This window comes from Anopheles stephensi, chromosome 3 (assembly GCF_013141755.1).
Source record: "Anopheles stephensi strain Indian chromosome 3, UCI_ANSTEP_V1.0, whole genome shotgun sequence".
Lineage (NCBI taxonomy): Eukaryota > Metazoa > Arthropoda > Insecta > Diptera > Culicidae > Anopheles > Anopheles stephensi.
This window is the reverse complement of record NC_050203.1, coordinates 38,478,292-38,494,063: the sequence shown is the minus strand read 5'-3', so window position 1 is coordinate 38,494,063 and position 15,772 is coordinate 38,478,292. Positions and strand designations below refer to the sequence as shown.

The 15,772-nt window shown below is 42.6% G+C and overlaps 1 protein-coding gene across 19 annotated transcripts in view; it reads right to left on the bottom strand.

Annotated features, from left to right (window-relative positions):
* LOC118511865 (poly(rC)-binding protein 3) overlaps positions 1-15,772 on the bottom strand; it is a 143,637-nt gene that overhangs the window by 16,639 nt on the left and 111,226 nt on the right. For 10 of the 19 annotated variants that reach the window (XM_036055454.1, XM_036055453.1, XM_036055448.1 and 7 more), the window contains 5 exons: positions 15,553-15,672; positions 14,268-14,399; positions 12,486-12,579; positions 12,039-12,315; positions 3,896-8,999 (listed from right to left, as the gene is read on the bottom strand). In XM_036055454.1, the coding sequence (XP_035911347.1) occupies positions 8,495-8,999; positions 12,039-12,315; positions 12,486-12,579; positions 14,268-14,399; positions 15,553-15,672 (1,128 nt within the window). In that variant the 3' untranslated portion in view covers positions 3,896-8,494. Of the gene's footprint in view, positions 1-3,895; positions 9,000-12,038; positions 12,316-12,485; positions 12,580-14,267; positions 14,400-15,552; positions 15,673-15,772 lie in introns of those variants that run through there. The other 9 variants (XM_036055464.1, XM_036055460.1, XM_036055463.1 and 6 more) reach the window with 6 other exon arrangements.

Below are 15,772 nucleotides of genomic sequence, written 5' to 3'. Positions count from 1 at the left end.
CCCAAAATGTAAACAATTCTGCATGATCATTTGGTTTACAGAGAGAGATAAAGTACAAATAAAATACAGGAAAAGAAAAAATATCGTCAAATTGAATTAAAAACGATTTCAGCGAGTAAACGCTGTAGAGGAAAATGATTTCAGCATATTTCATGTCAGGCATTCGTCGAATGAAAGTTCCGGTTATTACTCGAACGACAGCTCGAACACTGCTATGATACTGATTGAGCTTTTTGAGGAAGCTTTTTTGCCGTTCGACGTTCATGATCAGGCTGATTGTCTATCCACTGGTATAAGGAAAAACGGGACAATGATTAAAATCTGCACAAACTCAGCTAATTACGATCCACTATGAATTACACATACTTTAATAAAAAACCTATCGAAAGCTTTTTCGTTCCTCTTTGTTTTCTATTTAAAAACAAAGCCTAAAAGCGCTCTAGAGGAAGAAGAAAATGGGTTTTGGATAAAATAATCAGACAAAATAGCAAACAAAATTACTAACTAAGTAAAAATAAAATCGCAACGGAATAAAATTTAAAACATTGAAATGCGAATGACTAAAACCGAGGAGAAATAACAACCAAACTAACTGAAAAGAACAAACTGTCGGCCGGTACAAAAGGAGAACGTAAAGGATAAAGAACACATCCTTTTACGGATAACGGCTAGGTAAGGCGCGTACATGAATTACGGTACAAGATATTTGGAAGCTCACGCACGCACGCACGCACGCACAACAATAGAAAATGGTATGACGACGACGACTGCGGTATGCAGGAGGTAAGGTAGCTGGCGGTAAGACTGGACATGATGGTGATGATGGTGGAGTATTGATGGTAATTACTTGCCTTGGCACGAAAACATGTATCAAGAACTAAGTAAGATAAACTGCTAGAGGATTCCGGGGATATAAATCTAGTCGGGGAAACCATGGAGCAGCACACACACTAACGCGCTCAGAGGAAAAGGGAGAAAATGATAACTAGGTGGTGGAAAATGAAACTAAACGAGACCAAAATGGTAAAAACAACAGGGAGAAAAGAGAGAAAGTGACAGCATTTAAAGAAATAAAATAAAACACGAAAGTACTATGGTGTAAAATAGTAACAGGTAGAAGAGTAAACAAGTTGTACAGAGTAAAACAAAATGTATGAATAATTAAGTTCTTACCAGAGAAAGAGAGCGAGATAGGAACGGTTTTGCATGATTACTTTTTTGGGAGGATTGGTTTGTGGCGCCAGATTTGACGTTCTAGCGTCATTCATAGCGTACGGTTTGACGGTGGTGATATTTGGACTATTTTGGACGTACGTGGTTGGGCGTTGGTTGGGCGGTTGGTTGGTTTTGTGGTGGTTTGATTTTTTTTGTTTGGTTATTGGCACATTTTGTTGGACGGATGGTGGTGGTGGTGTTGGTGGTTGTCGTTGTTGGTGGACACGCTATAAAAATGGGAAGAGGAAACGGATTGTTTGTTTTGCACATTGATGATAAAACACATAAACGGATTGCAGACACATACACACGGCGTTGTTAGTGCTACTACGCTCGTACGCTCGTTGGCGATTACTGGATGGTAATTATGCAGCTAACTGTAGGTTTTAATGGTTGAAAGCAAATACAAGCTAATGCGTCGGAAAGTTAGATGTTGGATGGGAAATTAATCATTATCTAATTGAAACGTAATGTTCATATTGACATTGGTTTAGATTGGATTCGAATTGCTGGGTTTTTTTAAATAAAATTCAAACAAAGTAAAGAATGTTCAGCTTTATTAAGGCTAGTAGCATTCCTCAATCGGAGAACATGCAATTCGGCTAAGGAGTAGAGGAGGTCCACAAGTTCACGGTGCAATGTGTGCATGAGCATTTAGGACATCAACGTAATATTTAAACTAACTTTAAATTATTATTAAAAAAAATGTATTACAAGATACTATAAATAGTCATGAAAGCTTGTTCGAGCATTCAATAGATATTTTATCAATTTTTAAAAACTTTCCCTCAGTTTTTAATACGTTCAAAAATATTTTGAATCGGTGCCGATGCATATTTTTATCATTTTAAGAGAAAAATTTAATCCATGTTGTATTTAAGTATGTTTCAACCAAATAGTTTGTAAACTTGTTCAAAAAGTCCAAAAACTAGGTGAAATAGTAATTTTTAAAATTTTATTAATAATTTCTACTCAAAATTTATAGTAAATTATACAAAAACTATTCCTACATTTCAAAACGCCAAATGAGAATGCTTTAAATTATTTTGAAATTGTGAGTTTAAATTGATTTTTTTTTGTCCTATCTCGTCATGTTCTTATTCCACCGTGCACTTCCATGAAAGCTTCCAGCTTTTCTACTCCCTTAGCCTGGATTTTTATTCCGAATGAAAATTGCGATACGCTTTGTTTTAATTAAGGTAAAAAAGGTAAGGTTACACGTATGCGCGCAACGAAGGAATGTTAGCTATTTGTGATATGTTGGTGAACATTTACGAAACAGCCGATGGACGGGGCGGTACACAGGTCGGTGGCATACGATGGAAATGGTGATGGTTTTAGGTGGTGTTTAATCCTATAAGCTTGGGTTTGAGTTAACTGAAAAGATAGATTGGTGGTGGCACCATCCAGCAGGACAGGATTTGTAGTATTATGATGGGAGAGTGTGGATGTGTGGAACAGCGCATTCGGAATCCAGCACACTATTATTTAGGCTGTGGCTCTGGCAGGTTGGTGTTGCATTAAAGAAGCTGCATTGGATGATGGTCGTGGTGGTCGAAAAAGAGAACCGAAAAACCAAACCAAACAATTACAGGCATCAGTGTAGCGAAAGAATGAGAAATATGATTCTGTGACTTGTTGATGGATGAGATGAATGGTTTGGCCAGCTTTCGGCAGGATGTAGATATCCAATATTAGTTTCAAATTATGCATACATATGATACTCAGTGCACCGTGCGACTGATTGCCAGCAATGCCCCACCGATAGGTTTATTAGTAAGCCTTTAGATGCTATCGGTGTTATCTTGTACGAGCAAAGAAGGATTGGTTGTACGTATTGAACATAGGGCGAAGGACATCTCTATGCTCGCAACAAATGGTGTCTTGTGCGTGAAGCATTCGGATTAGATGAATTTTTGGAAAAGAGTTGGAAGTTGGGCTATAGAGAAGCGAGGATTGATGCGTTTTTAATTGGTTCATAGCTATGGGGTTCTTGGTACGTTCGGTTCGTTCTTTCGAGTCTAGTGATGGATGGTGAGTAGTATTATGGTGTTGGGGGGGATTCATCCGATATGGTGCACGCACACACACACACACAGAACTTCAAACACACACACATACATCGGGCACAAAAGGAGCATGTCGAGTGGCGCTTGTGTGAGTTTGGGTATTTATTGAAGGTTGTTATAAATTTAAAAAGAAAAATGGTGGCACGGTGTGGTGTAGAAGAAAAGGTCGGAACGATCGGAATTGTGGAGTTGAATGAGGAGATATGACGTGTAGGATATTCCCATTTCGGTTCGTTGAAGAAGGCGAATTTGCATACGGTCCCGCGCTGCGCCGAACGATGTACGGGGACGAAGATTACGCTGGCTGTGGCTTTTGCTGAAATTGGAGTTGCATTAGTGAGAACTAATCCCTTATTTGTATTGCCCTCTACGACCTGCGACAGTCGATTCTCAAGTTCACTAGGCTAACGTAAACGGCATTCGAACGTCCACCAATTGCACGAATATAAAAGCACCTCCTTTGCGGTGAGTGGTTTAAAATATTAATTAGCAGGTGGAAGCGCCAGAATCACGTTTATGCAAGCTAGCTACCCTCTAAACACTGCATAAACATTGAATGTTTGTACCCTGACTATCTTAAAAAAAAAAAAAGAAAAACACGCTTTCAACCATTTTTAGTTCGACTTAACTCAAAATCTATTCCTTTATTCGCTTCGAATTTCCTCTGCCTGACTTTTGTTTTACTCGCTTTCATCGATTATACATACTCGTGTTGGAAGTCTTTATGTAAAGGGGGGGCGCATTGTTCTAGCTGTACTTTTGCAATGAACTACATGTGTGTGTGTGGGTGTGGGTGTTGGTGTAATAAGTGTCTGATTCTTCGCCTTTGCGGCTATATGCTTGCTCGGAGCTGTTTATTTTCTTCATCGCTTACATGATAAGCCATTGCCTGTTTGTGGGGGTAGAGCTTTGGTTGGGGATACATTATCCGAACGAATCTAAACAACAACTGCTGTGTAATACAAGGTATACTAGAGGCTAAATATGTCAAGAGCGCTGGTGGTGTGATATACTTTTTGGCTTGTGAAAGAATAATACGTAAAATCCGGAGGGGGGAGAGATACATCCCCACTGACTATCCTGTTTCCGGGAACGGGCTGTTTGCTTAAAATGGGGGCGCTTTTACAGAGCTTGACAGTAGTGTACGTAGAAGAACATTTAATCTGGGTTTACGTTATTCAAGAGACACATAAATTCGTGTGGTTTGTGTATGGGTAGTATATTATGGTTTTTGTATAGAGGTAAAAACTGTGTGATTTACGAAGTCAAGGTTCGGGGTATTATTGATAATGCTGTAATCGTGAGCACATTCTTATTTAAGCTACAAATGGATTACCTTTCAACGGTTCGTATTACTTTAGCATAAACTATTCTGATATCATTCTCGAATCTCGTACCATTCATATCTCATCGGCTATATACGTAAACTAGAGCGAAATATATAGTTTAATGTTTTAAAACAAAACTTCCACACAATATAATGCAAAACAGAAGTTTTCTACGTTTCTCGTTAAAATCTTAAAATAATGTCGGCTACGCCTGTGCCTGTATGTAAGTAAGTTCAAACTTTTTGCTGGTCTTTGCAACCAAGTGTATTTACCAACTACCGGCTCTAATAGCAGCACGACGTACGTCTGCCAATGCAATTAAAACTCCTGTACTTAACGATTACCTTAAAACTGAGCGCGTGGTGGTGGCTCGACTGATCTGTCATTAAATCTCTGGTTTCCGGTCAGATAGAATCAGCGGCTTTGACCTGCAGACTGCTTGGAGATGTGTGGAGGTGGGGGTTGGGCGGGAAGAAGCGGTTAGAAACGATTTGTACTATTCCTGCGGCTTCACAAAGTTCCCCGTCGATCGTCGAACAGGTGTGATGGATTTGCTTCTTGTGAAGCATAGCTAATCGCGCAAAGATTTTTCAAGACGTTTGACGCGCAAACACATTTTGAGGAAACCAATTATCGGTAAGTGTATAAAAGGGCAATTCAAATTAGGGCCAGGAAACATATCAGTCGCAAAGCCCGGTGCAAAGCAGAAAGATCAGAAGTCAATGAAGGGTATCGTCTCTTCTAGCGATACATTACCCCTATCACCGAGACGCACTGGTGACATTAAAATTCTAGAGTTTTGGCATTGCTCAGACCATGGTTTGATTGTAAGGAAGAATCGGCAGCAACACTGATGTCAAAGGAAAGCTATTTAAGAACTTTAACTGTCAACCGAAACATTCTTCCTACAGTAAGCTCTAATTTATTCACACATTTTCCTTAATTACTGAGCACTGAGAGATTCTTCGTCGTTTCTCTCTGTACGTTTAATCCAGTGCTACTTTTCAAGCGCGTACACCACGTTTACACACTCACACACACATTCAAATGGGGGGTCAAATTTTCTGGCGTTCTTTTACCCGCAAACTGCCGCGAAGTACTGTATCGCAGAGGGGTGCGATTGATCGCGCACATGCACATGTTGCTGCGGTGCATTCGTAACAAAGTTTGTTGAAATTCCAGCGAACGGGTTTGAAAGGGGGCGGAGGGGGGGGGGGGGGGGGGGCAGGTATAATTATCCAAGGTGCACTACTGTGTCCATTAAAGCAGTTTACCCGGGCACACGGATTCCAAAACAACCGAGGGTGAGACAGCCGTAAACCCAAAATAGGACTCTGATTCCAAATCTGTTTGGTGCAAATTTAATTCCAATGCGATCAAGGGATGACTGACGCGTGGATGGCGATGGTTGGTTGTCACCTCGATCGCAAATCTTCCCCCCCCCCCCCCCCCTTCACCTGCCCGGGAACAACATTGGCCCGGGAGAGCCAATCTTCTGCACATGTGACAGCCTGACTGATTGCATCTGACTGGTGCCGGCGGCTCGGCCAGGCGGGAAAGACATACTATGTGGCGTGTAAGGGCAAAAAGTAACTAATGCTAAACTAACACCACTTAAAAATAGCCACAGTAATCTGAAATTAAAATTCGAATCATTTCGCATCAGCATTTCGCACAACAGTCAGCCGTCGTCCTGTTGACAGAGGGGTACACGAAGTTACGATACAACACAACACTGCGCTTTACGTGATTTGTTTCTTTTTTTTTGTGTAGAATGCATTGCGTTAGTGATAGAGAGAGCGTGGTATTTGTCCTCCGGTTAACATGGTCTGCGCCTTTGCATCCGTCCCGCCACAAGGCCGTAGCAGCAGCAGAGCTCACGCATGCACGCAGTTTGCACAACATCTCCCCTCCCATTTATATCTGCCTATATATCTAAGTACCCAACCAAGGATCCCTCCCGTTCTTTGCCCTGGGTCTGGGGATTATAAACGCAATTGCGGACGCAGGAGCGTTCTCTTCTTGCCAAACTGCTTCTTTGCCACGGGAGCCAAATTTGGATCTGAAGCTGCTTATTTTTAGCGCGTGCAGCTGTGCTGGCATGGCAAATGGAGACGACGAGAACTTATGTAGGAATTAAAACAAAGCAAAAGCAACAACAAAAAACTAATGACAAATTTGTAAATGGTTTAAAATTAATCCATCTCACACAGTAAAATCAGTTCCCAGTTGCCGGTAAAGGGCATATGAACTCGCGCGGTGATGCGATTTTTGAAAACTGGCATCGTAACGTTGCGCTATATCGATGCTATTCCTACTATTGTGAACTTAGACAAGGGTTCCCTCCCGTTCGGCACATCGCCACGCTTGCAGCCTTTGCACTGAATCGAACATTCGCCGCATTGTTCATGACGATGATGCTAATGGAACACATATCCTTCCATGCATAAGTCTCTAACAAAGGCCAAAGAACACCACCGACGGGAGGTTGAGTACGTTCCAGCTAAACTGCGCGAGGCACAACAGCTACAGCTCTTAAGAGAGAGAGAGAGAGAGAGTATTGAAAATGGGGAAAAAGTTTTAAGTCCTTATTGAATTAATATCTAAAAATAAAACCTCATCAACATCGTCAAGGCTAGGGGGCTAGGCTAGGCTAGGGGGAGCAAGCACAACAATTCTGCTTGTTAGGAAAAGTATTTTTGTTGCACATACACTTGCTTCTTCCTTTCTTTGCTCCACTTTCTCCAGGTCAGAAATGGCACCGTGGATAGACAGCAACAGTTACGCACAGACGCAGCAATGCTATCGACAATTTCCGAAAGGGGGGAGCGCAAATGAATGCGAATTGTTTTGAGAACACTATTAAAATAGAACAAATAGCTGTTCCAGATCTTTAAGACAGCGCGGGCCTTTTTTACCATTCAATGCCCAGCTAAAGTGAGGACGTTCAGTTGATTAAAATCAAAAGTTGTTGTTTGTCCTTAAAGTATTGAATGAATTCAATTTCAGTTATTTGCCTTTTCTGCGCCCGTTTCTTCAAGGATTTCTCCACGGGCAGTGCAATGTTTTAATAAAAAGAAAAGATAAAACAAACGACTCCTTCAGCAGGTGTAATCCTAACACGATCTGCGAGCTGACAGAGGACAAACGTAACCTATAACATACAAAATAGGTCTTTATTCCTTTTTCACATGTTGCCGGAAGATGTATGCGCTTGCTTCTGGAGCAACACTACAATCATCCGCGGTGTTGCAGGGCAAGCACGCGTTTTCCGCTAGAACTTCATACCTTTCATACAAGTATTTCTAAAACTTATTCGACAAACCGTTAAAATGAATCCGTGTGTATATATATATGTGTGTTTGTGTGTAAATGTTCATGGTGCATTATGATATTGTTGATGCCCCTCTTCTTTTTCAATTCTTAGTATTCCGCTTACATTTCAATCCAAACCATCCTATTCCTTATATATATCAACTCAGTCACTTACACTAGGTACTATAGTGTATGACCCTAATAATGCATCCTAAATAGCAGAACCCCCGGGGTGTGAACCTACCTACCGAAATGTTCTCATATCATAACGTCTAATAGTAAGATCGTACGAGCATTCTTCTCTGCCTGCCTGTCAGCCTGCCTCGTACACACACCATTAGCGTATCCCTTTCGCTCCAGGTGCTTATGAAAACGTGTAAATTCTGTCGTTACATTGTCTTATTTGCCTTCTGACAAGCCCTCTCACCGACCCACCCTTCCGCCCTCCCTCGCTCCTGCTGCACACTCCTACCTTCTACTGGCTGCCCTTTGTTGTCGCCCCTCCTCTCTCACTACCGTTCTGATAGATGCCGTTCGTTCCTCATTTCAGGACGACACTTAGAAGCTTTAGTAGGGACTGAACTTATTGCGTTCGCTTTTCTTACTGCTGTCACCGTTCATGCTGTTGTTGGTGTTGGGAGAGCGCATACGCGTGGTCTTGGGTCGATTGACACCGGTCGTCTGGATCGGTGCTACCGCGGCGGCCCCACTAGACAGATTGCCGATCAGATCGGTCAGGCTGCCGAGAGCCGACAGACTGTTGAGCGCATTCAATGTGCCCGGTTTGGCCAGCAGCTGGGCCAACGGTATCGCGGTAGCCAGTGGGTTAGTGACTGCCGCCGCGGCAGCAGCGGCCGCATTCGCACCGGTCGCGCCGGTACCGGCGACGCCCGAGTTTGCGGCCGCCGCTGCTGCAGCGGAAGCCGCCGCGGTAAGCGTGGCTGCTGCCGAGGGCGGTACGATGCCGGCCGTGGCCGGCTGTGCACCGGTCACCTGTGCTGTGGCCGCAGCGGCGGCGGCAGCAGCAGCTGCGCCTGCTTCGTCACCTAAATTCGCCTTCTGAAGCTCGACGCTGTGGGAGGATAAGGAGGAAGTTTGTTAGGTTTGAGAAGAGAGAGAGAGAGACAGAGAGAGAGAGAAAGAGTAGAAAAAGAAACGTGTAAAGGATATTTAGAGGCAGCGGACGGACGGACGGACGGACGGACGGAAGGATCATTGGTAGATATATTGATAGAAACACAGAACAGAGAGATGTTGAAACCAGGAGAGCGGAGCATAAGTTGAGTTGTTTAAGGATAATGCGTTTGGTTGTGTGTTCCGGAAGGATGCTTGTGTTTTCGGTACAAGTGACTATACCAATGTTACGATGCACGATACGATCATTACCGGAGGGTTAGTGAAAGGGAGAGCATTGAGTTAAGGATGCAGTGCTTGTGTCCAACCGAGACAGTGGGCAACAGTCACGATTGAGGTCTCGACAGTCACGATTCCGATAGAAACCATTAGCGAATTATGTGAAGGAAGAGCGATGATTAATTTGCAACATCGTCGGAATTATGGAGGATATTGAAGGATATTAAGCAACGCGTAATTCAAATCCACATGACTGCGAAAGTAACACTGTGTGCAGGTATTGCAGTTTTGTACTCATTTTAAAATATAATAAGAGCGCTTGACAATTAACGTTAGTTTCGAAAGCAAGTTTCGTGCTGTCGATGCTCTGCTGCTGCACAGCAAACGCGCAATTCGCAACTGGCAAATGGTAAGCGCCGAATGGGCAATTCGGAAGGATTTTCTTATATGTGATTAAATATTGTTTATTTTTAAATTGCTAGAAAAAACATTATTAGCTTTTTTAAACATAATACATAAGTAATCGCGATTTATATTATTAATGGGAATCGATAGTGTATAGTGACAGATTCGGCGCAGTGACAGTGACTGTGTGAAAATAGTGATTGCTGCATACATAAAATATCTGCGAGCTGCGGGCAAGTAAAATGGCGCATTAAATTTCTGCACGTGAAGAAAATAACGAAAAACACCATTTTAAAATATAGATGCTGAGTGCGGGATTTAAAAATCGACAAGAAGCTTTTGCAAATTATTATTGCATTGTTCAAACGTGTTTCAAACAAACAAACAAACAAAAAAACCAATCGAAAGAATCGAAAGTAATGGTGTCTTATGGATAATGTTGCTGTAAAATGTGAAGAAAAAATTCAAATTAAATCCGAAAACATGCAAAAAAGAAAATAAAACGTGTACAGTTTATTTAGAAGCAGATTTGAAGCTAGCTTGCCATTTACAGTTTCCTTGCGTAAATAAGCATATGAAACTCAAATATCCAGCAAATGAAATGTACAATGTGTGATTGAAAACTGAACGTAAAACATGGGAACATACTGAACAAATGTTTTGCTCAATCATAAATAAATTGTTAATCTCTGTTCACCCAGTTGAACGCATGTATATTATAATTCACAGCAAATGGGAGTTAAAGGTACTACACAAAAAAAAAGTAATTATTACACTCGTCTATTGTCGTTTCGGCACACACAAGTGCGTGGATTCGGATTGCGTATAAATCTCAATATCAGTAAATAATTAATCACATTAAAGAAGCACCTTCACCAGGAAAGTGTGATATTTGACTGCTCCACATACCCCGTGTGCACAGTATAGGAGGTGGTGATGGGGAGGCATGGAAATGGGCACTAACATCGTATTAGTGTGTTAATAATGATAGTAGATGGCAATGAGATGGCTATGGTATTATGACTGTAGTTTCTGTTTTTTATCTTGGAAAACAAAGGAAACACGGGGAAAAAGAGTCCAGGATTTTGCCTTTGGGGAGGTATAAACAGTATATACTGGCATTCTAAGGTGGATTGGATAGAAGTGGATTCTCTCTCGCTTCGTAAGCCGGAAACGCCGGGGGGGAGTGGGGGTTAAGGAACATCGACACACCACGGAGCCGGGGGGAGTGGCGACACCGAGCAGCGGGGCTGATCGGGATAGGGAAAATGTGCACAACCAAATCCTTACGGTCACATGGAAACAGGGTGCGCCGTGCGGCGAACGGGACAGACAGAAGGGTAAATGATGGAAGCGGCATTGGAGTGGGGTGGTGGTACCACACGATAGTTTCACACACACACAATACACGAAGTCGAACCGGACAGAGCAAACAAAAAAGGAAGGTTGCGGCTTAAAAGGATTTATTCATTCATCGCAGAACACTGGAGCTCTAGAGTGCGGCGGTGTTGATGTTGAGAGCAAATGAAATGGATATTTCTTTCATGAGGAGCAAAAGGAAATTAGGAAACACATAATTAGTGGGGGAGGTGGTGGTAACACGCATGGTAAAAGGGGGAGAGTGGCGGTAGTAGTGAGATGAAGAAAGTCGTCGTACGTCGTCTTTAGATTCGCAGGAAACAGAAGGGTATTATTATCGAACTTGGCTTTTATGTATATCCTACGCAACGCAAACAAACAAAAAACAACAACAGATCAGCCACAGAAGAGAGCGAAAAGAAAACGGACAGCCCCACAGCCGGAATCACGCCAAATGAGCAGTCCGCAGAGCGCTGAGCTGAAAGGACCACCTGCATCTCGATGGTGAGTGGAGCCCTTTTCAAAAGAAAGCGAGAGAACCCTATCGATTGACGAGCAGAAACCCGTGAGTGGACAACTTAAAATAGTTTTGATCACCAAAAACAAAAACAGGGTTTGTGAGTGTGTGTGTGTGTGTTACGGAACTCAACAACACAGATAAGAGGGGGGAGTGAGCAAAGTAAGAGAAGAAGGGAGAAAATCGACAGAGATACAGAGATAGCATTTTAGCACACAGAGGAGCACAAACAAGAGATGACAATGTGAGGAGTTGCGCCCTCTGCCTTGGGTTTGGACACTGTTGGCGGGAGGAGACCACTAGTCCAACCAGTCCACGACACGATAGGGCTTGACCCTCTACACAAGAAAAAAATCGAAACAACCTCGCCGGATAACGCGTCGATCGGTAGTAACGGTAGTAATATTAGAAAGAAGAGACCTAAGTATATGAAAATATCCAACAATAAAAAATAAATAAACGAAAGCGATCACCTACCTCATGTTGATCAGATACTGGGCAAGTGCGACTGAGTCCGGGTTGCCGGTGATGGTGATCGTTCGGTCCGTGTTGCCGCTGTCGCGCTCCTCACAGTTGGAAATGCGTATCATGGCGCCGGAAATCTGGCGGATCTCGGCAATCTTGGTGCCGCCCTTACCGATAATGCAACCTATCAGGTCGTTTGGCACGGTCATTTCGTGTGATTGCGACTGTACTGGGGCTACGTTGCGGTTGTTGTTGGTTCGCAGTTGAGAACCGGCCAAAGCGGCGAGAGCTGCGTGGGATATGAATTGCAACGCATTAGCTTCAGGGCACTGTTAAGATACACCGCCTTTATGAATCTTGGTTAAAAATGTTTTTTTGGGCGCACATTATGACAGGGTAACAGATAAAACCTTGTTAATTAGGGTATCCTTACAGCAAGGAAACCGTTCCAATACTTACCAGTTGGATTTAGTCCACCGGTGTTGGAGGGAATCGCACCAGCTAGTCCAAGTGCCGCTAGACCTGCAAGCGGATTTTTAGCGATTCCCGAAACCTAGAATTAAAGTTAGAGTGATCCAAAGTTGGTTAATCGTTTTGCTCGGCGGCACGAACTGCGGGCATGGCAAGAAGAGTATATTGGTTGGTTTGGTTCATATTACTTTCATAAATCTATTTTGTGCAAACTTGTGTTATTCCTGCTCGGGGATAGTAAGTTATTGAAAGATTGCAGAGAACGCTAATTATGTGTGTGTGTTGCACTAACAACCAACACCAGCACAATCTGTCCGCAGACAGATCTTTCCCGTCTTTTTTTTTATACAACAACGATCAAAAATAAGATTTAAATCGTATATATAACAGACTAAGAAACAATCCGTTAACACATTTTAATACATCCATACAATAACAATATACAAAATTACCATTCAGAAATATACAACAACAAAAATCCACTAAATACCAAAGTGCACATACAATTGGAAAATAAGTAATAAAATACTACTCTGTGTTGTCTGCCTCGAAAATGATTGTGTAAGTGTACTGTTTGGTGCAGGAAGGGAAGCCAATAAAGGCAGACCCCAACCTAATACCTCTGGAGTTATTATAAAAAAATTGTTTGAAAAATAATCTCGTTGTCCAATAACGGAATTGACGGAAATGAACGAGTTGTAAAAAATTAGAGACTGTTATAGCTGTGTTAGATAAATATTAAAGGAATTGTACAGATGAGATTGTCTTTAAAGTATAAAAGGCAATGAAAAGAAGGTGGTGTGATCAAATATACAATAACTGTACGAACACATTCAGCCTTACGTATATGTTGCTGTAGGTCTACGCTGTTAGCTCTAAGCATTCATTCAATACCAACACAAAAATTAATTTACATAGGGTTTTAGGTATGAGAACATATGACAGTTGTTGCTACATTACTAAAAAGGACACAATATACAAAGGAGCATAACGATGCGTTACTTTTTTCTGGAAACTGGAACCATATCAGATCGTAGTTTCAGGGGTACAGTTGTTTCGCGTTTCGGATTAGTTTTCAATGGGCGAGTTGGGATGAACTAAAACCGGAGACGTTAAGCTGAAGGTTCGTGGTAGAACCACTCTTGATTTGCTGGGGTTTCTGAGGGGGCGGGGGGGGGAGGGGTTCCACTACAGCTAATCTAAATCTATTGACTAGAGAAATTAATAGTTCGAACTTTGCTAGGCAACAAAAACTGTCTAAGCAATTGCATTCTTCGCTGCGCTACCCATGGGGCGGGAGGGCGAGGTGGTGGAAGGAACGAGGGAGCTGTACGAGGATCACATTCAGCAATGGCGCATCTCTGTCGGATGGATGGAATGCGGGTTGCACAGTAGTGCATCTACACATGAAGGAACAATATAGATTAGAGGACACATTCGCAAAGCGAGTATTACGCTGCCGATTAGAATCGAGTACGGGGAACGGACCGGGGATCGGGGGTTGGACGTGTTACTCAAAGCCACCGATGATAGTTATAGATACACTAGGTACGCAGAAGACACGTGTTACCGTGGGGGTCTCACATTCTGGACTGGACAAAGGGCACATTGGTGAAAGAAATGGGAGACAAGGGGGTGAGTGGGCGGGGGGGGGAGGAGACAGTTACATTGGTTGCCGGTATGGTGTGAGAGGATTTTGCTTGGGTTGGGTAGAGAGTAGTAAGTTACTGCCAGGCAAAATCAGCACCAATCAAAAACGATTAAACTCACATCAGGTATCGGTTGTAGATGATGTGGAGGTATCGCTCCCTGTAGATGTGTTCCTTTTAGTAATGGATCGGCTAAACCGGAGATGCCCGCATGCAAGCCACCGGTAATGGCTAGTGGATATACTGTGCAGGTCTAAACGAACGATTTATGAGATAGTTATGTAGATAGAGAGAGAGAGAGATAGATAGAGAAAGAGAGAGAGAGATACAAAACAGATAGAAAGACAGATAGTGGTGCGACAATGTTCGGGTTGGAGTAGTTTGCAAATGGTTTCTTTTTCTGGTTCCGGTTCTTTTTTACTTTCGCATATTTCGTTCCCCTTTGCTTAAGTGTGGCGGGTGTGGTTATTATCACAAAATTGTAAAAGAAAAACAACAGAAATGAATGACATAGAAGGACGAGCGATACGATGATCGTTTCGCGAACGTTCGTTTTCCGGTTGAGAAGGAAAGTGTTAACGACACATCCAGAAGGTAAACAGTATTATAAAAATAAAATCGGAGGAAGATGCAAAGTGCAACGGTTGAATTAAGAGTAAAACACGGTAAATGGTAAACGCATAAAACCAGATAGAGAAATAGCAAAAACAAACAAACAAAACAAGGAAACTGGCAATGGCACTATGTTACTGAGTGAAGATATAAAACAAAGCATTCATGAAAAAGAAGCCCTCGGGATTAGCAACAATCTGTTTGATGAGCCTTCCGCTATTCGACAGTTGGTGCGTTCGGGCTTGCGCTTCAATAAACAATAGTAACTTTTAGCATAGTAAACAGGTAAAACAACAGCACCACAGCAGCAGTGTCAAAGGTACGGGTCATAGAACAACAGAACACAACGAGGACAACGAGGAGCCAAACGATACCGCTGTAATTGCACACACGTATAGAAAGAGCGAGCATCGTCTTGAGCAATAAACTATGTGTTATACAACGTGTAACAAGGGTGTAGGGGTGAACCCAAAAGCAGGTATAGCGGCATGTAGTTCTTGTAAATGGTGACAAACAGCAACAGACAGAATAATGAGGCGGTAACTAAATAAAAAAAAAGGTTTCGTTCTTAGGTACAGTTAGATAATACGATAAAAGTTTCTAAAAAAAAATCTCTCCGCTCTGTTGGATTGGACACATTGACGGTGGGCATGGTTTCGAAACGAAAGATCACCAACAGAGCCTCGTTTGCAACAGAGATGGAGAAAGAGATTGCTCTACGAGTAAAAGGAAGTTTAAAACACAAAAAAGGACACCCGGAACAATGGGTACATCATTCCGTCTCGTGTACATACCTCCTGTGCCGGGACGGCGTAGTTACCCTGGATGGTGTACGCCTGGCCGTTGGCAACTATTACCGGCCCATTCACCTGTGGCTTTGGCCGGTACGGGATTGTGGCACCCTTCGGCGGTGACTGAAAGGAGAAACAAGGGCGAAAGTTAGAAATGTTGATTTAGAGCATCGATTCTATTGTACTAGTCCTCTTATGTCTCCCCCCCTGTAGGTCATTCATG